General features: G+C 40.9%; 1 protein-coding gene across 1 annotated transcript; it reads left to right on the forward strand.

The window, feature by feature from the left end:
• Positions 1–1,814: 1,814 nt before the first annotated feature.
• Positions 1,815–22,273, forward strand: def6c (DEF6 guanine nucleotide exchange factor c). Its single transcript, XM_084050541.1, has 12 exons — positions 1,815–2,059; positions 6,018–6,158; positions 7,953–8,138; positions 9,241–9,471; positions 11,013–11,159; positions 12,714–12,822; positions 13,787–13,992; positions 14,182–14,289; positions 15,779–15,945; positions 19,529–19,727; positions 20,524–20,614; positions 21,297–22,273. Exons 1-12 carry the CDS (start codon positions 1,964–1,966, stop codon positions 21,464–21,466), a joined length of 1,851 nt encoding a protein of 616 aa, XP_083906667.1. The 5' UTR covers positions 1,815–1,963; the 3' UTR covers positions 21,467–22,273.
• The last annotated feature ends 2,201 nt before the right edge of the window (positions 22,274–24,474 follow it).

A 24,474-nucleotide genomic window follows, 5' to 3' on the forward strand; every position in this document is an offset into this window, starting at 1 on the left:
TAGATGGAGCCCAGGGCTTGATTTTATGAGAGGAACCATCCTGGTTGGATGCCAAAGTGGTAAATTCCCTGCATCAGGACTGGTCAAATCCAAGCGACCACTGACCCAGCGGCATTGAGTTATGAGTGTATGGAATGACATCTAATTTCTTCCGCCTGAGACAAAGGTCATTAGAGATTTGCCCTTGAAAGACGACAACAGAAGCACAACCCCAACCCCCCACCCAGAGTCAACCAACCCTGCACTGATTCACTCTGAACCAGAGGATCAGGCGGTATCAATCAGTTTGTTTAATGTACATTAATAGTTAATGTTCACAGTTTAAACTGCATGTGTAACAGACGTCATACAATGTATTGTTTACCTTGAAACTTAAATAAATCGGAGCGAAAAGAGACATTGTGTATTTGTCACAATAAAATCCAATTTGCGTGACCTAGTGATTGAATTGATTTGTCTACACACTATGCAGTGCTGATGGTCTCTACTCTGACTAGTGTCCTCGTTTACCCTGCCATAGTGTGATAGTATTCTTTTGTTTAGTTTTCCAGTATGGCTAGGCTACTGTATCTTCAACGGCAGTGGTGGAAAGTAGCTAAGTACATATTTAGTCAAGTACTGTACGTAATTACAATCTTGAGGTTCTTTTACTTTACTTCAGTAGGCTATATTTAAATGTTTCAAATACTTTATACTTCTACTCCACTATATCATATAGGCAAATATTGTGCTTTTTACTCTACTACTTGTAGATTTAGATTATTATTACAAAAATATAACAGCCTACATGAACCACTTAAAACGTATTTTATTCTTTGGCTGCCCAGCATGTCACAGCACCTGAGTCCTGAGAGCTTGTGGATCTGCTCTTTTTGAAAAGGTTTGAGTAGGGTACTTTTACTTTGGTAGGCTACTGCAAGTATATTTTATGCCAATAGTTTTGTACTTTTACTAAAGTAACATTTTGAATACAGGACTTAATTGTAACTAAATTGTGGCATGGCTACTTTTACTTATGTACAAAATATTCAACCAGACATTCTATTATAAAGACTATAATTATAATTTACATGGTTAATAATAAAACATTTCACTATAGGATACAGAATGATGGCATTTGACAACAACTATTATAGCCTATATGAAAACGTTTGGGGTTATGTTTTGTTTGTATGTCTGAGAATATGTGTACATTGAATTAGTGAAATAGGCCTATACTTGAACCACTTAAACCAGGGGTTTTCAACGTTTTCAGGCCAAGGACCCCCTAGCTGAGAGAGAGATGAAGCAGGGACCCCTTCTATATTGTAGGCCTATAATATGTTTCATATGTTGCTCTTTTTTTCCCTCTACACCTATAACTCTTTGCCAAAAAATAATCTCACAACGCATCGCGCTGTGAGGCGTTGTGAGCTTGTAGATCTGCTATTTTTGTCTATAGTTCTCCTCAAAAAAGGGATTCTAGGGTTCAAATGGTTAATGTAAAAAAAATTAAAAAAATCTTATCACACAAAGATATCGCAGACCCCCTGTAGTAACTCTGAGGACCCCCTAGTGGTCCCGGACCCCCTGTTGAAGACCCCTGACTTAAACCATGATTTAGGGCAGAGTGATTGTGTTTATAGCATACTAGCCTCGGAAACCCATGCCTTTATAGCATACTGACCTGACGCCAGGTTGAAAGTGATAAAGGGTGTAAAGAATTTGGTCTCTGAAGCAACTATATGGCTACCATTATGATACATTTTGTAATTGTACCACAACAATCACATGACAGCTCGATGTTTCTGTCAGTAACTGCAGGCTACAGTACATGCACTGCTTCTACTCCGCCTCTGTGTCCTACTACATTGGGCTTTGTTTTCTACAGCCATGATGATGAGGATCTGGTGCGCTTGAGTCAAACTGCCCTCAAATGTCATAATATTAACAAACACAACAAATAGATCTTTTTGTCTCCAGAATGGAGCTCAGATCTGAACTCCTCAAGTCCATATGGTATGCCTTCACGTCGCTGGATGTGGAGAAGTGCGGAAAGGTGTCCAAATCACAGCTAAAGGTAAGGTCCGAAATCCAAATCACAACTTCTTCTCACAACTTCTTAGACGATCATTTTACTGATTAAAATAAAGAATATATAGCGTGATTGCGCCATGCGACACCGTCTTACGACGAAGTATGAAATGGTTAAGTTTCTTAATGTAAACTCCATCGCAGGCGACGCCTTGTGAGCTTGGGGATCAGTTATTTTTCGGCAAGTGACACCGTGGTATTGCGACTATTATGTTAAATGGTGAGTGAACACTCCCGTCTAAATAGTGATATAGGCTGTAATTTATCAGTCTTATCAATCTGTACTTAAATGTTTTACTAAATAACTGCAATGTAGAAATACTCTATTACAAGTAAAAGTCAGGAATTAAAAATGTAGCCTACTTGAGTAAAAGTACAAAAGTATTGGCATCACAATGTACTTAAAAGTACCAAAAGTAAAAGTACTCATTATGCAGAATGTCCCATTTCAAAAAATTTCAAATGTATAAAATGATTTAAAATCTTTTGAAAATAGCTGATCTACAATTTTTCTATCTAGCTATTTTCAAATAGCCGAAATGTACATAGGGCTGAAGACTGCAGCCTGAAGGGGTTAATGTATGCTTTGTAATAATGATCAAAATCTACAAAGTAACTAATTAAAGTTTTCAAATTATTGTGGTGGAGTAAAAGTACAATATATGCCTCTGAGATGTAGTGGAGTAGAAGTAAAAGTAGTGAAAATTGGAAATACTCCGGTAAAGTACAAAAATACCTCCGAATTTTACTTAAGTACAGTACTTGAGTAAATGTACTAGTTACTTTCCACCACTACTGAATAGAAAACTTGTCCACATTTGTAGCTATAGGCTATGCCTAGTGTTAGAACTATTACCGTAAAGATGAGCAGAATTTTGAAAAGAAATTCTGAAAGAAAACACAATACACTAAGTTTAAATGGGAGTAGCCTATGCTCCCATTTCAACTCGTTATGCAAGCAGAGCTCCTACTCATATTTGAGTTGTTGTACATGTTCAAAGTCCACAATTCTGCCTCCCTTGCTGTCATATCACTTGCTGACACCTGTCACCAAGCTGAAAAGAGATGTTTATTTATTTATTCATTTATTTGCTACTGTACCCAGTAGTACCACCCACCTAAATCTGTTTATCTGTCACATTTCTGTCTCTGCCATGGTGCTTGCTGGCCAGTTCAGACATGTTTCCCTGGGGACATGAAGAATCCAGGGAAATAGCAGACTGTTGTCCAGACAGGCTGAACATCAGCTGTGTGTGTGTGTGTGTGTGTGTGTGTGTGTGTGTGTGTGTGTGTGTGTGTGTGTGTGTGTGTGTGTGTGTGTGTGTGTGTGTGTGTGTGTGTGTGTGTGTGTGTGTGTGTGTGTGTGTGTGTGCGCGTGCGTGTGTGTGTCGCGTACAGGACAGGTATGTAAGGGAGTATATAGTAGTAGGCTACTCTAACCCAGGGGCGCACAGACCTTTTCAGAATTATCCGTCCATGCTTCTCGTGACCCAACCCAACGACAGCATATAGCAATGATAGCCTAATTAATTCAAAATTGTTTGACTGCTGACAAGAGCCATGTTTTAACCATTAAAAGCTAAATAAAGGAGGACAGCAACAACAACAAAAAGCTGAATTTTTATTAGCAAAAGGCTTCAGCATTTGTTGACTCAACAGCAATGCATTCAGGACAAACAAGCAACATGTTTTGACCACAACACAGGTTTTATTCAGCAAAGCTGAAGCTAACTGATGTTGTAAAGTTTTTCAAGGCATACCAAAGCCTGTAGAAAGACAGTAATTACTCACTGCAGTCAGTGAATACAAGAACCCTCGCCCCAAAACACACTCGCCCCGGGTCAGATCCGGCGACCTCGGAACGATCAGACCCACATATTTCTAGCTGCCAAAGTGGTCCCCCGCTGGGGGGCGAGCGTTCCACAACAAGCGGGGTGAGTGATCCATCGTTGGCGGCGAGAGAGAAAGAAATGGGGGCGAGTGTGCTTTGGGCCGCGCGTTCCGGTTACCACTGCTGTATGAGTACATACTACATGTGAACAATTAACACAAAAAAAATGTATTATGTAATTGCATTTGACATTCTAATGATGTATACATGATTCCATGACCTGATAGATATCTCCTGTGACCCAGGTTTCAGTCTCACGTAGCCAGATGATCAGAGATCTCCACCTACCAATACATCTGGTGACATCTAAATTCAATGTAGGGGCTAAAACTGGGTGGAAACAATTCGAAAAACAGCAGAATCAATGCAAAGACCTTAGGGCGATCCTTCATATTGGGATGGGTTTGGTTTTCAAAGCTGTGGGCGTAGGTTTGTTAGAGGCCGTTCTTGCCACTGTTCTAGCCCATAAATTGACTATAGATTTCCCTAGACTTATCAGTAGACGGAGACCTCTAATTGTCTGGCTACGTGAGACTAGCCAAGTTTGGGTTGCGACCTACAGTCTGTGCAGTGCTGCTGTAACTGCATGTCTTCCCTGTGTTTGTGTTTGTATGTGACCGTGGCGGTAACCGGAACCCTCTCCCCCAAAACACACTCTCCCCCATTTTTTCCGCGGACCACTCACCCCCAGCGGTTCTTATATGACTGAGGTTAAAGGGATAGTTCACCCCCAAAATTACTCTTTTTCTATCGATTAGTCACTGGTAGATTAGGAAATCATATGCAATAATGCAATAATTAACCAACCTATCGATCGGAACCAGAACCGTGGCAAAATATAATTAAAAAGAGAGTGTTATAAAAAGGTATGTGTAAAAAGAAGACACAACATGACTGGTTATAATAGGTTATTATATTACAATTAACTTTGCACAAAATATGGAAGAGATATGAGGCGGTACAAACAATTAGATCGAAAGCGACCGTAGTCTGTAATAAAGAGTCTCTTCTGGCTTCGATAGCACAAAAAGCATGATATAAAGTGGTTTGTTTTAGAGTCTGAACCAAGGGGGAGTTGAATTGTTATCAAGGAGCCAGGGGGGTGACCTTCGTCTGGATGTCTTCAAAACCATCCCCTATGGTTCCCGGCAAAGGTCTTTCAATCGTAGATAGCAGGTTTTCCGGAATCCACAACAATACAGTTCTCATGATGTTAGTTAAAACCAGGTCCATGGCCAGACAGTATTTCAACTCAAGCAATCATAGCAGAATGCTCAGGCAATCGTGTACTGACTGCAGTAAAGTTCATGGACACACTGGGCTTTTGTGTGTGGCAAATGGTGGTGGCCTTTTATGTATGTACATGACTGTTAAACACAATAACAATAAAATATATATATATGCTGTATATCCTATACAATAAAATCATTAATAAATAATCCATAAAAAATATCCATCAGTCACCTTTTGTCGAATTCCTAAGCCAATAATTTGATGACCGGCAGCGGTTCCGGTATAGGAGACAGTCTCCTTTGTGTCTCTTACCGGAACCGCTGCCTACCGGGCCGCTGGTCATCAAATTATTGGCTTAGGAATGCGACAAAAACAAAAAAATATCCATGAATTCATTTCTCCATGGGGTGACTAATCGATAGAAAGAATAGCATAACCACTACACAGTGCTACTATCCCTCATGTGTTTGTATGTGGCTGATAGTGACAGATCCTGTCCCATAACCTGTACATGATGTTAAATATCCCTCATGTGAAGTACTGTATGTGGCTGACAGTAACAGGTCCTGTCTCCTAGTCATAACGTGTACATGTGTGTGTATGTGACAGCAATAGGTCCTGTCTCAATTTACAGTTCAGGTATTTAGCAGACACTCTTATCCAGAGCGACAATAAGCACGGTAAATAAACGCATATACATGCAGAGAATGCAGAAAGAGCTGTGTAGTGCCTGTCGAGAATACCAGGTAAACCATGAACCTGGCATCTGTCTAAATATCTAAATCTAATCTGCACATGTGTTTGCATGTGGTTGTAAAAGGTGCTGTCTCATAACCTCTACACGGTGTTAAACATCCCTCATGACCCAGTGGCGTTGGAGGAGCACTTCCAGGATGACGACGACGGACCCGTGTCGAACCACGGCTACATGCCTTACCTCAACAAATACATACTCGACAAGGTACTGTCGTCCTGTCCACAGTCACTGACCATGTGCCAACACACTACACAGCTCCTCCGTGTTAATGTATCCACTTGTAACTCAGAGAGTGTATAAATGTAGCTAAATGGACCCTATTAGGGTTAAAGCTGCAATCCATAGACTAAACTACTGCTCTTCCAAGACAAAGAAATCCCTGCTATAGGCCAGGGGAGATACTGCGCTTATTTCAGGCGGTACTACTTTACTTGTCTTTACTAGTAGGTGGCTAGGTGCCCTAGGCTGCCCTCCAACCACTGCAGATGTGCTAGTTATGTTGTATTAACATACTCTACCGACTACCGTAATCTTTTTAATAATTTAAAATGAGCTTTAGTGTGTACTATGTCAGCAAAGTTGTTCAGTGGTCAGTATCAGAGGTTTGTGGGCGTTGCGGTCTGCTTCCAGGTAGGAATGTGTGTGTGATTGTGATGTCACAGGGCGTTGCTGAGTAAGAGCCAAGACAATAATCTTTGGTAATAAAGGTTAAAGGACCAGTCCGGCATGTTAACCCATTGACTACAAGTCATGGTATACTTCAGTAGTTCTCTAAGTGGGGTCCGGAGGAACCCCCTGGGTTACAGCTGGGCTAATATATCAATATTATATTGATATCATGATATGAGGACTACATATCGTCTGGGTAAAGAGAAACTCACCTGGGATACATGTACACTCTGAACGGGTGGTGAAAAAAGCCACAAGAAGCTCAGCAAGGGCTCCAAAGTCCCACAGGCCTTCTATAGGGGAACCACTGACTAGCTGCATCACTGTCTGGTATGGGAACTGTCCTGACCTCAATCGCAATGCAAAGGGTCATGTGGACAGCAGAACCCTCTTTTCTTTAAAGTTGCATTCAATCAGGAGAGAACTCACACAGGATACAGGATAAACAAGTCAAATTGGAAGTGAAAAAAATTAACAGACACAATTTGAACTGATACACTATCAAATTGAAGCTGATAAATGTGTTCTCTCTCCCGATTGGATGAAATTGGTATTCTGACTTCAAAATGTGTCTTCTGTTTACTTAAGAGTTGGAGAGATTTGGGTGCCGATAGCCTAGTGGTTAAGGCGCATACCTCATATAGGCTCTAATGCCTATATGAGGTATGCTGCGTGTCACTCCCTGTCTCTCTCTCCATGTTTCCTGTCACTCTTCCACTGTACTATCCAATAAAGGCAGAAAAGCCAAAAAAATATCCCCCCCAAAAAAAGAACACCAAGAGAAACCCTTGTTATTGAACAAACACTCTCAAAATATAGCCCTATGGAATTTATGGCATGCATGTGCTGATAAAAATGTATTAAAACATTCCTTAGGGCTGGACCACACATGTACAAATGACATCATCAACTTAATTGCGACGGGCGTTGTCCCCCTTGAGTAAAAGATGAACTAATGATAAAAGAAATAGTTCATCTTTTTATCTTTTACTTTTAGTTATAGAGGGCAATTATAATGTATTACGGCATATTAGGCTTATTAGCCAGGGACTCTTTTAACATTTTAACAAAAAAGTTTTTGTTTTACAACAATTCTTGCTGGTGCATAATGTTGTCTGTCTGTCTGTCTGTCTGTCTGTCTGTCTGTCTGTCTGTCTGTCTGTCTGTCTGTCTGTCGCTCTCATGTCTTACTGTATGTTCCAATATCCAATGCCAAATACACAATCAAATCATTAATTGCAATTATTTGCATGACAATTAATGGTCAAGTGAGATGTCATGATCGTGACAACCCTAATAACAAGCAGTCCTGTGTTGCTGTCTGTCCAGGTCAAAGGTGGTACGTTTGACAAGGAGAAGTTTGATGACCTGTGCTGGATGATGACTATGAAGAAGAACTACCGCGGACAATGTCCAGCGGGGGCACTGTCCTCAGAGAGAGACTGCTTTAAACTCTTCTGTCTGTTCAACCTACTGTCTGAGGACCGCTATCCCCTAGTCATGATCCCAGAGGAGGTAAACCAAAGGGGTGGGCAGGGTTAGATTTGCTAGGGGGGACCGATAATTCTCCTTTTGATATCCCCACTCTGGTCTTTCATTTATATGGCCCTAATGGCCGGTGGGGATATGTTTTATCCCATACACACATTTCCTTTCGGGAAATGTAGACTCTCTGTTATGTTTGATAATATCACAATTTAACAATTTCATTAAATATGGAAGTTAACCACACATTTAACAATTTAACAAAACTTTAATAACCTTGTAATTCGGCTGGTTTAGCTATTTGTAGAACTAAATAGAAGTATATAGGGCTTAAGTAGTTAAGACAATTGTTTTACAAATCGAAAACTGGGGATGGGGGTTGGGGAGAAAGAGTCTGAAGAAGAGCGGTGGCTCACAACGTCACTTGTTTTGGACGCCTTATAAAAAGTCACTGAAAGGGAGCTACAGTGTGCAGTCCTCCTTGTTTGCCTTTGATCTCTGCCCGTTTTGGGAAAGGCACCTGCCTTCAAAAGGCTTTTGGATGTGTGTGACTTCTTTTGATCCTGGTTGGGGAGAAAGAGTCACATCCATTCAGATTTCTCACAGCAGAAAAAAAGCAAGAGCAAGTAAGGAAATGAATCATGAGCTACTTCCTTCCTGCACTTGAGACCAATCTACCCCTGATGTATGTGGTCAGCGCAGCAGCTTCCCAGAGATTGGGTTTATTTTTAGCCCCGCTAGTGGCAAGGCTGTCCATTCGTCCGTTCACACGAGTTATCCTGAAAAGTACTGGCTGGATTATCATTGAATTTGATGTGTAACTTTGTGCTCTGCAGAGGATGAACCCTACTAATTGTATTGATCCCATGGCCCTTTCTCCAACACCTTCAAAACTTAAGCTGATAAATGGGTACTCTCTCCTATTTGGATAAAATTGGTGTCCCACCTGAAAATGTATTCCCTGTTTACTAAAGAGCTGGAGAGACAGGGAGACCCCTATTACTGAACAAACACTCTATATAGCCATGAATAGAAACTAGAGCTTTAACTTTAGTTTTTACTCAAAAATATCACTTTCACCACCTTTAACAACAGTTCATATTATCATAATTTGGGGATTTTGTTACGGTAGGTGGAATACCTTCTCAAGAAAATCTCCTCAGCGATGAACACGGAGTGGGACGGGAAGCCCTTTGACGACCTGCTATCCCAGGATGCATCGGTCGGTGAGGAGGGAATGTCTGTTTGGGCCTTCCTGGAGCACATGGGCGCTGGGCGGATACTGAGGGTGACGAGCGCCGAGGCGTTCAGTCTGGCCTTGGACGAGGTCTTTCTGGAGATGTATCACAGTGTCCTCAAGAGGGTGAGCCACTATGTGTGTTTGTGTCCCTCTACTACTTGTAGTGTAGCTTACACCACAGGTTTTCAAAGTGCGATCCGCTACGGCATGCCACGGGGATTTCGAAAAGGAGAGGAGGGAATTATGTTTTTTAATTATGTAATATAACAAAAGTAATAAAAAAAATCACATCATTAAAAAATATTACATTCACAGTTAAAACTTGCAAATATAATTAAAGGTAGGGTAAGTGATTTTCTTTGGTTAAAATAAATGTTAAATAACTCTATATTCTGATAGTACTCATTGCTATAGAGTGTTTGTTCAGTAAAAGGAGTCTCCTTGTCTCTCCAGCTCTTTATAAAACAGAAAATGCATTTTCGTTTTAGTTTCAGTTTCATTTCCAATTTTATCCAATCAGGATAGAGAACTCAATCAGGATATAGATTAAACAAGTGAAATTGGAAGTGATGACACTAAAGGTTGTTACACACCGGGGCGATTTTTTCGTGCGAATAATGCGTTTTTTTTAAAAACCTTATAAAGTCAATGGCTCCGTACATGGAGCGAAAAAGCGAAGCGAAAAAGCGTCTTTTAATTATTCGGAACGAGTCCGAATTTTGCGTATATTCGCTATTTTCGCCGGTGTCGCCCGGTGTGTAAGGACCTTTAGAAATGAGCAGACAAAATTGGAACTGGAACACTATAAAAAATGAAGCTTAAAAATTGGTACTTTCTCCTGATTGGCTGAGATTTTGACACCTACCGGAAAATGTATTTTCTGTTTATTAAAGAGCTGGAGAGACGGGGAGACTACTGTTACTGAACAAACACTCTATAGCAATGATTACTATCAGAATATAGTGCTTTAACCTTTTAACAAAATACTTTTTGTTTTAACCCAAAAATATCACTTACCCTACTGTACCTTTAATCAGAAGATAGATTTTACAATACTAGGCTTATGTATGAAATAAAGTGACAAAGACATAAATAAAGGACATTTTCTCTATGATTTAGTTCTGTAAACACACAATACAGTTTCAGTTAGTTTTAATTTTAATTTCAGTTAAAGTTATATTTTGTAACTTTTTCAATTAAACATGAAAAATATGTTTTTAGTTTTTTATAGAAATATTATCTATAATATTTCTATAAAAAACTAAAAATTATTAAACACAATTTTTATTTGTGAGTGTCTTCCCCTGACACTCACAAATAAACACCAAAATGATGGAGACACTGGACATATACAGTACCAGAAACTTATTTATCATTTATTTATGAATTGTGACATTAGTAAATACAAAATTTCCATGGGTGCTAGGACCCTGCAGCATTCCTTTTTATGCTGTACTTCTGTATAGACAAACTTAATTTAATGAGAGCTACTGTACGAGAGGTATCACGAAAAAGACACGTGAAAATTAATGTTACCCAGTATGACTTTATATAATAAGAAAGTATTTGTTGTACAGGTACAAGCAGTGAAATGCTAGCGTGACAAGGTCCGCAAAACTGTGCTGGTCTTCATTGTTATTGATATGCCTGCTTCTATGTCTCAGGGTTACATGTGGAAAAAAGGCCACATGCGTAGGAACTGGACAGAGCGATGGTTTGTCCTGAAGCCTTCCTCCATAGCTTACTATGTTGGAGAGGATCTCAAGGACAAGAGGGGAGAGATACAACTGGATAAGACCTGCGCCGTTGAGGTTAGTGGAGAAATGGGCCCAGTCCACTCTGTTTTCCAGGCGGTCAGGCAGAAACCTTGTATCCATATTTCATCTTTTAGTTTTTCCATAAATGAATGCCATATTTCATACTTCGTCATAAGTAGATCTACAAACAGAAAACGCATCGCGTAGCTTTTGAGCTGCTATTTTTGAAAAAGGTTTGTGCATTTCTGCCTATAAAAAAATGTGGGTCATATTTTTTTATTCAAAAGGAATTGTTATGCATGTTGATGTTGGTTGCTGGTCTCTCTACGTCGTCCTCAGACGAGCCCTCCATCGGAGTCTCCAGTCATCTCGGTTCTCCATACATCTGGCCAGCTCCTTTGTGCTTTCTGCACCAGCATCTTTCCTTAGTACATCTACGTAGGTAGGTGTGAGACGTCCTCTTGATTGATGCCCGTGTGTTGGTTCCCACAGTACAAGCTTTTTGACCGGGAATTCTCTGTGCCGGTGGCAGTGGCCAGCTAGTCTCATCCTCCTGACTGCTATCTTTTCTGATACACTTGGTAGTGCCCCGTACAGACGCTTGTTGGTAATGTGCTCGTCCTGGTTGATGTTCAGAACCACACGTAACATTCTGGTGTAGCACCCGTCCAGGGACTTCTGTAGGGCTTGCTTTAGTGTTCAACATTCACAGCCGTAGAGGAAAACGGACTCCACAGTCGCAGAGAAGAAACTGATCTTGAAGCGTCGGGGGAGGTTGGATTTCCACACACTGGTCATGCCATTAAGAGCTCTCCAGGCAAGTGCTTTCCTCACCTTAAGGTCCTTTTCTGTGGAGCCGACCCATGCGCCCAGGTATTTAAAGTCACTGACCTCTTTTAGCACAGTGCCTTCTGTTGTTGTTAGGGGCGGATGTTCTTGGGGGATGTTATAGGTCATGACTTCGGTCTTCTTTGCATTTAGCATGAGGCCAACCCTAGCACACTCCAACTCCACTCTGGACAAGAGCTCCTGTGCCTGCTTTACGTGGTCAGATAGCAGGCAGATGTCGTCAGCGTAGTCCAGGTCTGTCAGGTCTCGTTGACCTTCTGGGCGTGATAGTGAAGCCGAGCTCATGCTCCCTTCCTTTCATAGCTTGTCTCAGAGCATAGTATATAGTGTTATATACTGGTGCAGAACAAAAAAAATAACATAGAAGAATAAAAGAAGTCCACACAGGAGCAGCAGCTGCCTGTGCAGACTTCTTTTTATTTTTTTTATAAATATTTCCCCAATGAAAAGTATTAAGCTTATGACTAAATACAGTAATAACTACATTGGATCCATTGGAATGCATGTTCTTTTTTTTTTTTACATTTCCTGAAAAGTAAGTTTCGGACACACAAGGTTATTGTGCCCGACAGCAACGACATGTAAAATGGAAAGAAATTGTCGATCTACAAGCTTGCTATGTTTGAGCTATTTCTGAAAAGTTTGACAGTAATGACATGCCAAAAATAGGCACGTCAGGCTCTTAATTATTGTTATTTCTTAGTCTTGTTCTATCTGACATGCGGTGATAAATGTGACTTTCTCTTGTGTTTCTCTCAGCCTGTCCCAGACAGGGAGGGGAAGCGCTGTCTACTCTGTGTGAAAACCCATAATAAAACATACGAGATGAGCGCCTCTGACCAGAAACAGAAAGTGGAGTGGACACAAGGTATGTTGGATGTACAGTATGGGAAACAACACACCGACCCATGCCCGAGTTTTTGGTCCGATCCCGATTTTGGAGAGTCCTAGACCAGTGGTTCACAAATGGGTGTCCGTATACCCCTAGGGGTACACAGAAGCAGCGCTTAATTTGTAAAGTATTTGGTGCCCGAGACTAAAAGTCATGCCCGACCCCGGGGTGTGCACAACTTTTTATATATTTTTCATGAAGTAAAATGAATTGATTTAACCATATAATTGCCCCAGAAAGTTAGGCCAAATAACAGCATAAGGGCTACTGTTTCTGCATTTAATAATGCATTTAATAATCAAGAATGTAGCGATAGAAGATCGCTAGTATTATTTATGAACGATTCTGACAAAAACAGGAGGGTAAGGGTGCGTAAAAACAGCTTACTCTATCTATCTATCTCTCTCCCTCCCTCTCCCTCTCTCGTCAATTGTGCGTGCCTTCACTTTCGCAGACAGTGACACAGTCACAGACAGACAGACATGCGACACGCATATGAAAACATGGCATGTACACGAGCAACGCGGTGTATCGATCATATTAAATACTATTCACTCACTTTTATCAGGCACAAAGTCACAGAACACAGACAGATACGCACTGCCCAGTTCGGTTAACAACACAGACAGACTACTAGAGAGAGTTGTGCATCTGCGTAACGTTACGGTTTATTTATCAAACTTGGAAAGGAGAGAGAGAACACCCGACTCACAAGCTATTTTCGTCGTTAGGGTTATACTATATAGGGTAAAACTGCAATTCATAAAATACTAAATAACAATAGTAATACAAACGTGTGTGTGTGTGTGTGTGTGTGTGTGTGTGTGTGTGTGTGTGTGTGTGTGTGTGTGTGTGTGTGTGTGTGTGTGTGTGTGTGTGTGTGTGTGTGTGTGTGTGTGTGTGTGTGTGTGTGTGTGTGTGTGTGTGTCCTTGCGTACAGCCATTCAGACAGCTCTCCGCCTCCAAAGTGAGGGCAAGTCCTCTGTGCATCAGGAACTGAAACTGAAGAGGCGGGAGCACCACAACCAACGGGAGCGCAGCCTGAGCGCCCGGAGCAGTGGAAGCAGCCAATCAGACGACTTAAATATCCAAGAGACGGAGAGAGAGAAAGAACGACAGGACAAGGAGATAGAGAGCATCATCCAGGTGAGAGAGCAGGAGGATGTATTTACTCCTGCAGAGCCACACCGTAAAAAAAAAAAACTTGTTTTGTGGAAATGTATTACGTTATTCCCAAAATGACCATGAAACTAAATACTCGTTTGGGTCGTTGAAATTAAAAAGTTGAGAATTACTGATTTAAGTGAAGAGATGAACATGTGTCTTTTTATGAAGCATGCAAGAGAACTGGAGGGTCGTCGAAGGGAGGCAGAGGAGAGAGACAGAAGACAACAGAAGGAGGTGCAGCTGGAACTGGAGAGACAGCTGAAGGAGGCAGAGATGGTGAGATGAAATCTCCACGTTCACAACAATCCTAATAACAGGTAGTAAGTAAACAGTAGTTAGTACAGCAACCTCTGGAAGTCTTTACCTCCAGTGTTAAAAACTAAACTAAAGATATTTTGATATTTAGTCAACTAAGACTAGATTAAGACTAAACCATTTCAAATGACTAAAATAGGACTACAACTAAATGGTGTGTTATTCAAAAGACTAAGACTGAGACTAAATCTGAATTTGCTGTCAAAATTAACACTGGTATTTGGGTACTATGCAGTGTTGATTTAAAGCGTCTTTTATTTATTCGGACCGAGTCCGAATTTTGCGTATATTCGCATAATCGCCAGTGTGTAATGACCTTAAGACCAAACAATTTCAGATGAAAATAGACAGTCTACTCTCTAATCAGCTATTTTTGCAAATTTACACCCCAGAATGGGGACGCTGGGGTTCATGTGGTTAATGTTTTATGTCTATTATTATTTGTTTATTAATTGATCATCTTGTGCAGTGTCCTGGGTACCCTGAAAGGTGCTTATAAATGGGGTTCTGTGGGTATAACCCACTGTCCTGATTTGACTGTTGCTCTACAGAGCTGACCCTGAGGGGCTGTGGGGGAATATTAACAATATTCACAATTTAATAAAACTGGGGCTGAAGACCATAGAGTTGTGGTCCTCACAAGAGAAATGATTGTATAAAAAGTGTTTGGGGAGTTAGGCTTACAATCAGGAAAAGATTCAGGTTGGGGTTAGGATCAGGATTAGACATTTAGAGGTTATTGCGAGTGCAGGGAAGTGGAGCTTACTATGAAACCGTGCTCGGCTTGTGTGTGTCGCTGTGTGTGTCTCTGTGTGCAGTATTGTGTGCACTGCCCGCACTGCCTGTGTGCAGCCGCCAGAGTGCACTACAGTGTGGCTGAAATCCCACACACACACACACACACTACACTTCTCTGAGAGAAATATAGCAGCTACACACACACACACACACACACACACACACACACACACACACACACTACACTCCTCTGAGAGAAATATAGCAGCTACAGTAAAAGATAACACATCTAAAAGCATCTACACGAGTTCAGCTATTGGGATCTCTAAGAATTCCATTTCATTTGTGCATATTTCAGGCCGGATGCCAAGATGAAAGCGTTCGCTTCCCGCGTTCGCGCGTCTTACTTGTCTTTAGGGCTTGGGGTTAAAGTTATGACTGATTCATACTTAGTTGTGTGCCAGTGTCATTCACAGAAAATAGAGGATCTACAAGTTGTAGATCCTCTATTTTTGGCTTCAGGGTTAAAAATTCCCCAAACTTGGCATTCAGAAAATCGCCCTCCTAAAGTGTTGATGTTCTCACACGTACTGTATAGTAATATGTGTGTGTGTGTGTGTGTGTGTGTGTGTGTGTGTGTGTGTGTGTGTGTGTGTGTGTGTGTGTGTGTGTGTGTGTGTGTGTGTGTGTGTGTGTGTGTGTGTTCTCCCAGCTGAGGGACAGCATGCACGCGGAGATGCAGGAGAAGGATAAGGAGGCGGTGCAGCAGAAGAGGAGGATCCAGGAGTTGGAGAGCACCCAGAAGGAGCTGGAGGCCGCTCTCAGCGTGGAGGTGCAGGCCCGCTTGGAGGAGGAGAGAGCAAGACTGGACCTGGAGAGGTAACACACACACACACACACACACACACACACACACACACACACACACACACACACACACACACACACACACACATGCGCAGTCATGCATGCACACAACACGTTGTGAGCTGTTGAATCATAAAAATAAAAAACACAAACATTCTCTTATGGAGGGTCCCTGGCACAAATATATCAATTTGGTGGTCCTTGACATGAAAATGTTTGAGAACCATTATTACGGTATTATTGTGGATGCCGATTCTGGTTTTCAAAATCATATCACTAATATTATTAGGACAGCCTTTTAGGACAGCAGAATTCTGGCTGCAGTATTTTGAGTGTTTCTGGAGTCTTTAATGGGAAGTCCAGTGAAGAGGATATTACAGTATTTGAAGAGGATTAAGAGGTTTCATTTAAGTCTTCTATGATATACATGCCTGTACATATACACTCGTGACATTCACTCTCTCTCTCTCTCTCACACACACACACACACACACACACACACACACACACACACACACACACACACACACACACACCAATTGGCCCCCTGGTGGCTCCCACTTTGACAACCTGTGCAATTGTCACAACACTACAGTATATAAACAGGAAGCAGTCAAAGCACTGGGAACTTCTCCTGCGCCACAAAAGGCTGTCTCTATCTTTGTGTGCCATGGATAATTCTGAGAGACGTTAGTAAACTTTTGATTAAGGAGATGTGGTGTCTAAGCCCGTTTGGAAGACGGAAAAGGAGATGTCTCCCGGTGGAAGCAATAATGAGTTTCGAGGAGTCCGGAGGAATCGTTTCAACAATTGCGTTTATTGTCAAATGGCGAACAAATACAAGGGTCAATGTTGTATCGCGCACTGTTTCTGTCTAATGTAAGTGCCTATATACTATACACATTACCGCCTCCGGGGCGGGGTCTTAACACCCGCCTCTCATTGACAGATCGATCATCCAATCGCAGAAACTCTACCTCCCTGCAGCAGCCGCTGCCGGGAGGAGTGTAACAAATTAGTATGCGGTCACAGCAGTATTCAGTTTTTAAGCATATATCATAACTAATACATTTGATACTTAATTTCATTAGTTAGACAACTCCTTGTCCTCCTAAGACCAAAAAGTATTTCATTAAATCATTGCAAACAAAAGTTCCACTCGTACAGTCCTAATTTAAAATACAGTTTCATGTTTGGAGCTTTTAGTGTAAATAAACAATTGTCCACTGTGACTTATCTGTACTAAAATATAGTTATATGAAAAGAAACATTTAAAGAAAGACTATTGTCTACTATTTTAATACCTAGAATTGATCTTTGATCTGTAAACCTTTTAGTCTAGTTTTTATTAAAGCAGTAAAAGTAGAAATCCTTGATACAATGTATCTTATGTATATTCAACAGGTTTTAAGTTTTATATTTAGAATATCATACTATTTCTCATCCTGAGTCTACTTAGGAAAAGTTACATTTACATTAGCCATTGCTTAAGTCTGGTGACCTTTGGCTTTTCATAGTCAGGGAAAAATACTGCAAGTCAATATTATCTTATATTATCTTATCTATGTTTCTTACAAGCTTGCTTTTTGGCTTCCAGCCACTGTTTGACCTGTCTTGGAGAATCAGTAAAACAGAGGAACACATGATTAATGCTATTTACTAGTGATGAGCGGGTCGGGTTTTTTCATGACCCGCCCCGCCCCGCCCCGCGACGGAACCCAACCCGCCTCAACCCGCCCCGCGAACCCATATATAAATCTATGGCTCAACCCGCCCCGCGACCCGCGATTTTTTTTTTATTCTGTAAAATCATGGTTAGAAAATAATCCCCAAGTATATTCAAACTGTTTTATTGTTATTATTCTTATTCTTATTAGGAATACAGACAAAACAAGAGCATGTGATTATTTTAAATTTTTTTGCGTGTGAGAGCGGCTGACCCGCTCACCCACAGCCCGCATAATTGCCTAATTCTGACTCGACCCACCCGCGCCGCGGGTTGACCCGCGGGTTACGGGTCGACCCGCTCATCACTACTATTTACATTAATGACCACCCTTTGTTCTTTATCAAAGTGTTTCAGTCAGCCTTTGAAGCCTCATCAGGTGATGTACTCATCACACATCTCTATGTAAATGTGAGGACTGATTAGGCCTTTGTTAGGCAACCTCTGTCCTCTTTGCTGGCACAGTAGATTTTAAGTGAGTCATCAATTTATTTAATCTAGTTCCTTACTATTACACTAATGTGTCATAGCAAAAATAACCTGGTAGTAATATTCTCATATTTAATAACTACTTGTAGTCCTGAGCCTTGAAATACACCACAGAGACATCATTCGTCTTTTCATTTATTCCTCAAATTCTACAATTCGAACACATTTAATATCAAGGTTTTTTCCTTCCACATAATCTAACCAAATGAACGCATGGACCACTTTTTCAGAGGGACAAGAAGCTAACTATTGATTTGTTGGAGATGTGGTCTTTTTATGATTTAAGTCTGGTTTCTGACCTACTCACTGGGTTTCATAGAGCAATGAAGATTTTCTGCCTTTGCCCAGTGGTGGAAAAAGTACTCTGATGTTTTACTTCAGTAAAAGTAGAAATAACTCAATGTATAAATACACTGTTACAAGTAAAAGTTCTGTACAAAAGTATTGGCATCAGAATATACTTACAGTACAAACATAAAAGTAGCCTACTAACTTGTATTAAAAAATCCAACTTTTTCCCCCCAAAATAGCTTATCTACAAGCTCACAACACCTTGCAATGCGGCAGGCACGTTGTGAGCTTGTAGATTGGCTATTTTTGCATAGACAAACTTTAAATAGGGCTTAATTGGTTGATGGTAAGTTTTGTAACAATGTACGTCTACAAAGTCACTTGTAATTCAAATAATCGGAGAGTCTGTTTGCATCAATGTAAGGTTCTTAAGTGCTTTCAGTTAGGGTTACAACATTATGAGGGCTTTGACATTAGCTCTAAAACCAGATTGGTACATACTACAGATTGCTACTGTATGCACTTGTTTGTAGAAAACCTTTTTAAGTATTTTGCTGACGAAAGGAATGTTGGAGATTGGTTATGTGCGTGCGTGCGTGCGTGCGTGCGTGCGTGCGTGCGTGCGTGCGTAATTCACCCCAAAATGTATACATTGTGTACATCCACTGAGAACGTGAATATTACACGGCGATAAAGTGCTGCAATTGTACTCGGAACGAGGTAGATTTTTCAGCACAAATCAAGGCATGAACTGCATGAATTGATTGATGATGATTTGAGGCTAAATAATCACCTGCCTTTACCTTTTTTGTTTATTCATCACACCCATGGTGTATCACCTCACTTAGGGGCCTGCAGACCTTTAACACTTAAGCCCTATTAAATACTATCTTACAGTGGTGTCATGCTGCAAAAATAGCTGATCAAGCGATGCATCACGTTATGAGCTTGTCGATCTGCTATTTTTGCTATTATTTCACCTACTGTATGACATTCCCAAAATAGGGATGCCATGGTTGAAAGTGGTTAACTGATTTTAATACAGTGAAACATGTCTCTCTCTCTCTCTCTCTCTCTCTCACCCTCCAGGTTGTTGCAGGCTGAGGAGGAGAAGAAGCTGCAGTTCCAGCTCCTGCAGGAGCGGCAGAGCATCATCAGGCCCAGAGAAGAGGCACCGGAGGAGGCAGGTGCAGAGGAGCGAGACGCCCCCTCATCGGCCCTCCACTCCGCCTCCCAGGAGCTGCAGGACCTGCAGGCCTCCCGTCAGAGGAGCCACCAGAGGCTGGAGGTGAGATGAGAGGAGGAGAAAATGAGAGATCATGTTTTACATTTACTCACGTTTCTATGTGAGCAAGGTTTTTAGATGTATTGTTTGCCTTCTGTTTGTCTATTACTTTAAATAAAAAATATATACCGTACATATTATATCATGTTTAAAATTATAAATGTCATTCACAAGTCTACCCCCCCCCCCCCCCCCCAAATATATAAGCTCACTGTGCGTCACTTTGTGCCGCACTGCGAGCTTGTAGATCTGCTATGTTTGAAAAATCTTGAAGATTTTTTAAAATCTTTGAATATATAAATTATATATACTAGACCATACCCGGTCGGCGCAGCGCAGCCGTGGGGGGATATGCGCACATGATCTGGCAACCCGGGAGGCAGTTCGTCCCATAGCTGGGCAGCCGCAGCTATGGGACGACATTCTTTGACACAAAAACGCTAATAAGAAGCTGAGATTTGATGAAATTGAAAAACGGGCTTCACAGTTGTGTTCAGATGGTAATGGTCAATGGCTGTGTGCAAAATCAGAGCAATTGGTCCAGCCAGTGAGGAGAACCGGGTAGCTTCACCACCACCACCACTACAAACGCACGCACAGAGGTTACTAGAATTACTAGAATTATAGTAGGATAGTAGGATAAGCCAAATAAGTCAAACCTTTGCTTCTGGGGGCCCTGGAACAAAATATTTTTAGATGGGGGTCGACGGCCAATGTTAGGATTTAAAAGACATTTTTAGAATCTGCCTCAGGTCTTAATGGGTTAATATCACCACTTTCTTGACTGGTGTGTCTGCAGGAGATCCAGGAGAAGTTGAGGTACGCCAGTCAACATGTCCGGCACTGGAACGTCCAGCTCAACCGCCTGATGAAGCCCATAGAACCTGGAGGTTGGTCGAGTCATTGATTTGATGAATAACTTGATTTGATTTGATGAATATATAACTTAACAACACAGGGTCACCATGACTTCTGTTATAGAATGAAAGTTACATTTTGCAAATGCGCTGACTGGTCCAGCGGTTTGCAAGATTAGTGCCGATCACACAGACAGGCAGACACAACACAGACCCATTTCTAGATGGCTCGTCTCCTACAGAGCGAGCCTCACACACAATTAATACAAATAAATAAATAGAATATAATGTAGGAGTTCACAAAATATTACAAGTTCCCACAGCTATTCTGCGTCACCAAATCAAATTCTTGTGCATTTGTGATTTCTGATCCTGCTTCTGGCGGATCAGAATTCAGATGTCAGGCAGAGTCTACAGGCTGTACCTTTAATTATTACTGTTGCTGCTCTGCTCGGTGTCAGGGCATAACCACTGAAGCCCTTTATACTTTGCTGTACAACAAATAGCGAAAATAGCAGATCTACAAGCTTACAATGCAACCTGTTTGTAGATGCACTATTTTCACTGTTTATCTAAATATTGGACAAAAATGTACCGTAATTGTTTTTTTTTAAATCGCCTACAATGACATGCCCAAATAGGGTCGCCAGGACAAAAGTTGTTAAGAATAATTTATCTCATATTGTTTATTTTATTTTGTAATTTTTTTTTGTAGACCGTCCAGAACACCAAATGATGATAAAACACACATGCCCCAAGAAGGAAGGGGCGTTGGCTAGTAATGAGTTCATCACCAAGTTCAAGATGAGAGCCAATCAAGACAGCCCGTCCCCTCAGAACAAGCTGGAGTCACACACATCATCACAGGAACATGACGACGGTTAGGGAAACGTTCTGGTGTTGTCGGCTCTATAACAACAAGGACATGAATGAGTCTATAACAGGGGCTCCCAAACATTGCCATGCCAAGGGCCCCCAAATAGCCATAGCCTCTGGGTGAGCCCCCCAAAATTGTTTTTAAAAGAAATAGTGAAAATAGCCGATCTGCAAGCTCACAACTCGGCGCGATGCAATGTGTTGTGAGCTTGTAGATCAGCTGTTTTCGATATTTCTTTAAATGTTTTGCAAATTTTATAAAAAATATTGACATGCTTAAAATAGGGATGCCAGTTTGAAAGTGGTTAAACTTTCAACCTCTTATGAATTTTAAATTAAATATATAAATGATATTATATGACATACTCCCACGCACGCGCACGCACACACACACACACACACACACACACACACTGTACTGTATATGGTTAGGGTTACAACCTTAACCTGTGGTCTGTGTGACCGATACTTATGCTGCAACAGATCATTTCGAAAGGGAACTGAACGAAAAAGGTTACTCACAAAATACACACAAGCTGTGTAAATGTCTTATATTATATTTAAGGAGAGCATATGACTTATAACGTAACATCAATGAGCAGTACAAAAGTATGTGTACTTTGGTGAGAATATATTTTAGGTATTAGAAGATTAGTTTAGTTGAATAAAATGTTTGTCTGCTTAATATGTGTTGGTGTTTTATGAAATATGACTTCTAGAACATAAAAATGTGTAAAACTGGTTCAATTGCTGCACACTTTTAAAAAATCTTGTCTGTCCCCACTCCCCAGGGGCCCATTGTCTCTCCTCGCATATGTTATTCAGGGACGTGCACAGATAGACTCTGGGTGGTGCTAGACCACCTGCCCTTTGCCCTCTTGACCAGAAGTGCCCTTTTGAAAAAAAGAAAAAAAAAGTTCTTTTTTTTCAGTTTACAGCAGGGGTCTTCAACAGGGGGTCCTCAGAATTACTACAGGGGGTCCGCTAAATCTTTATGTGATAGGATTTTTCTTTTTACCATAACCACTTGAACCCTAGCATCCCTTTTCTGAGGAGAACTTTAGCCAAAAATAGCAGATCTACAAGCTCACAACGCCTCGTTGTGGGCTTGTAGATCGGCTATTTTTGGCAAAGATGTAGAGGGAAAAAAGAGCAGACCAAGTCAACAAAAAAAAGTATAATTTACTTGAGCACCTGCCCCTCAAAATGTCTGTGCACGCCACTGATGTTATTGCTCCCAGGAATACAGTGGGAAGGAGAAATGCATGTGTCTAGTACACCGCAAGGGAAATCACTATGCAGGGGCATCAGTTTCCTGAAGTAGGCAAATCTGAAGAGGAGAAAGGGGATTGTCGTATGCAGAAGAAATGAAGAGAATTGAGGGGGAAATAGAAAGGATGGCAGGACATGAAATGGAGGGGAAATGATGAGAGTTGGGATTTAGCAAAAATATTGGTTTGGCCAAGGTTCCACAGATAGAGAGCCCATTTATTTTTCCCATAGAGATTTCAGAAAATATTTATATAAAAAATGTTAAGCCTGGAACCAAGCAATCCAGACTCCTGGTGAATCATGACCACAAAACATTTGATTCTGTGTCAAAAAATATTGGAAAACTGCAAACAAAAGTGTATTTATTAAATATAGTATATAATATAATTAAATATTAAAATATGTTTGGACACAGAATCAAGTGTTTTATGGTCATGGCCCATGGGTCACCAAGAGCCTGGATGGCTTGGTTCCAGGCTTAAAATAATTTATATAAATATTTTCGGAAATCTCAATGGGAAAAGGTAACGGGCTCTCTATCTGTGGAACCACAAAATGGCCGTCCATTGCTATTCCCTATACAGTCCATTCCATAGCCCAGACCCAGTGGTCTGAGTTTGTGTGAACCATAGAGTTTAAAATATTAAAAATTAAATAAATAAATATTCATATTAAATTCCCTCAGTGAATTATCTTCTCTTCTTTTTAGTGTTTTACAGCGGATGGCATCCATAAAGTTGCATTACCGCCATCTATTGGAATGAAATACTCTGACTATAATATATCAGTGTCCCTCCCTGGATGTGCGAATATAATAGTCAACTTCCACCCAAAGTGATCCTCTTGCTTCCATATGCTGTCCGTTCCTATTCACCCTAGACCCTTATTAGGCCTAAGATGGTGTGAATTCTTCCCCTAAAGTAATGTCCAAGTCTTCCCCTTTGACATCCAGTACATTTTTGATTGATTGATTGATTGAATGCTTTTTTAGTCAAAAATGTAAACAGCACGAGGTACAGTCAGACATTCAGACTAAAAGGATAACACAAAAAACTCCTTGGGACCTGTTTCCATTGTGGTCTTATGTAATTCAATTCATAAGCATAGCATAAAAATAACACAATAATACACATCATCAACAAATACAAAACATTATGTGCACAAAGGATAAAAAAGGGGGCAAAAGCGCCAGTGAATGACACCTCCTTTCTATGGCAAAATGCATTTATCCTCCCTTGTGGTCTCCTGATAGATGATTTTTCAGAATCAAAATTTGACACGTCAGGAACCCCTGGGGAGTTCCATTACATTACAGGGTGTTGCATTCATTGTAGCTTCCACAAGCAACAACACACAGGCTGGCAAAATAAACTAGTTTGGACTTTGTTCAATTGTAAACTTAAGCAAGATGAAGCTATCAGGATTATTTATAGCCCTTAAGCACTCACGCTGTGTCCTCGGTGTTCGTTTATACATTTTTAAATAATTGTGAGCAGTCTAATAAAAAAATTAAAAAATTAATGAGCTGTGCTCTATTTAAATTAGACCTGTTGTGTAAACATGGATCTTTACAATACAATGTGACTCCATTGCGTGGGGGAGAAGTGTTGGGGCCGTGAGAAAATCATCAGTCAATGAGAACCTGAGATTCAACGTTCTGTGAGATTGTCATGCCGGTACGTTATGCAGGGGATAAAAGGCCGGCAGGCTAATGTTAAGTCATAAAGCATCAACTGATCTTTAGA

Source organism: Gymnoscopelus microlampas, assembly GCF_963454915.1.
Source record: "Gymnoscopelus microlampas genome assembly, chromosome: 23".
In the NCBI taxonomy this organism is placed as follows: Eukaryota; Metazoa; Chordata; class Actinopteri; order Myctophiformes; family Myctophidae; genus Gymnoscopelus; species Gymnoscopelus microlampas.

Coding starts and splice junctions, on each gene's coding strand:
- def6c (XM_084050541.1), top strand. CDS start 1,964: ATGGAGCTCAGATCTGAACTCCTCAAGTCCATATGGTATGCCTTCACG. Junction 13,993..14,181: donor AGATAGAGAGCATCATCCAG/GTGAGAGAGCAG, acceptor CTTTTTATGAAG/CATGCAAGAGAACTGGAGGG. Junction 14,290..15,778: donor AGCTGAAGGAGGCAGAGATG/GTGAGATGAAAT, acceptor GTGTTCTCCCAG/CTGAGGGACAGCATGCACGC.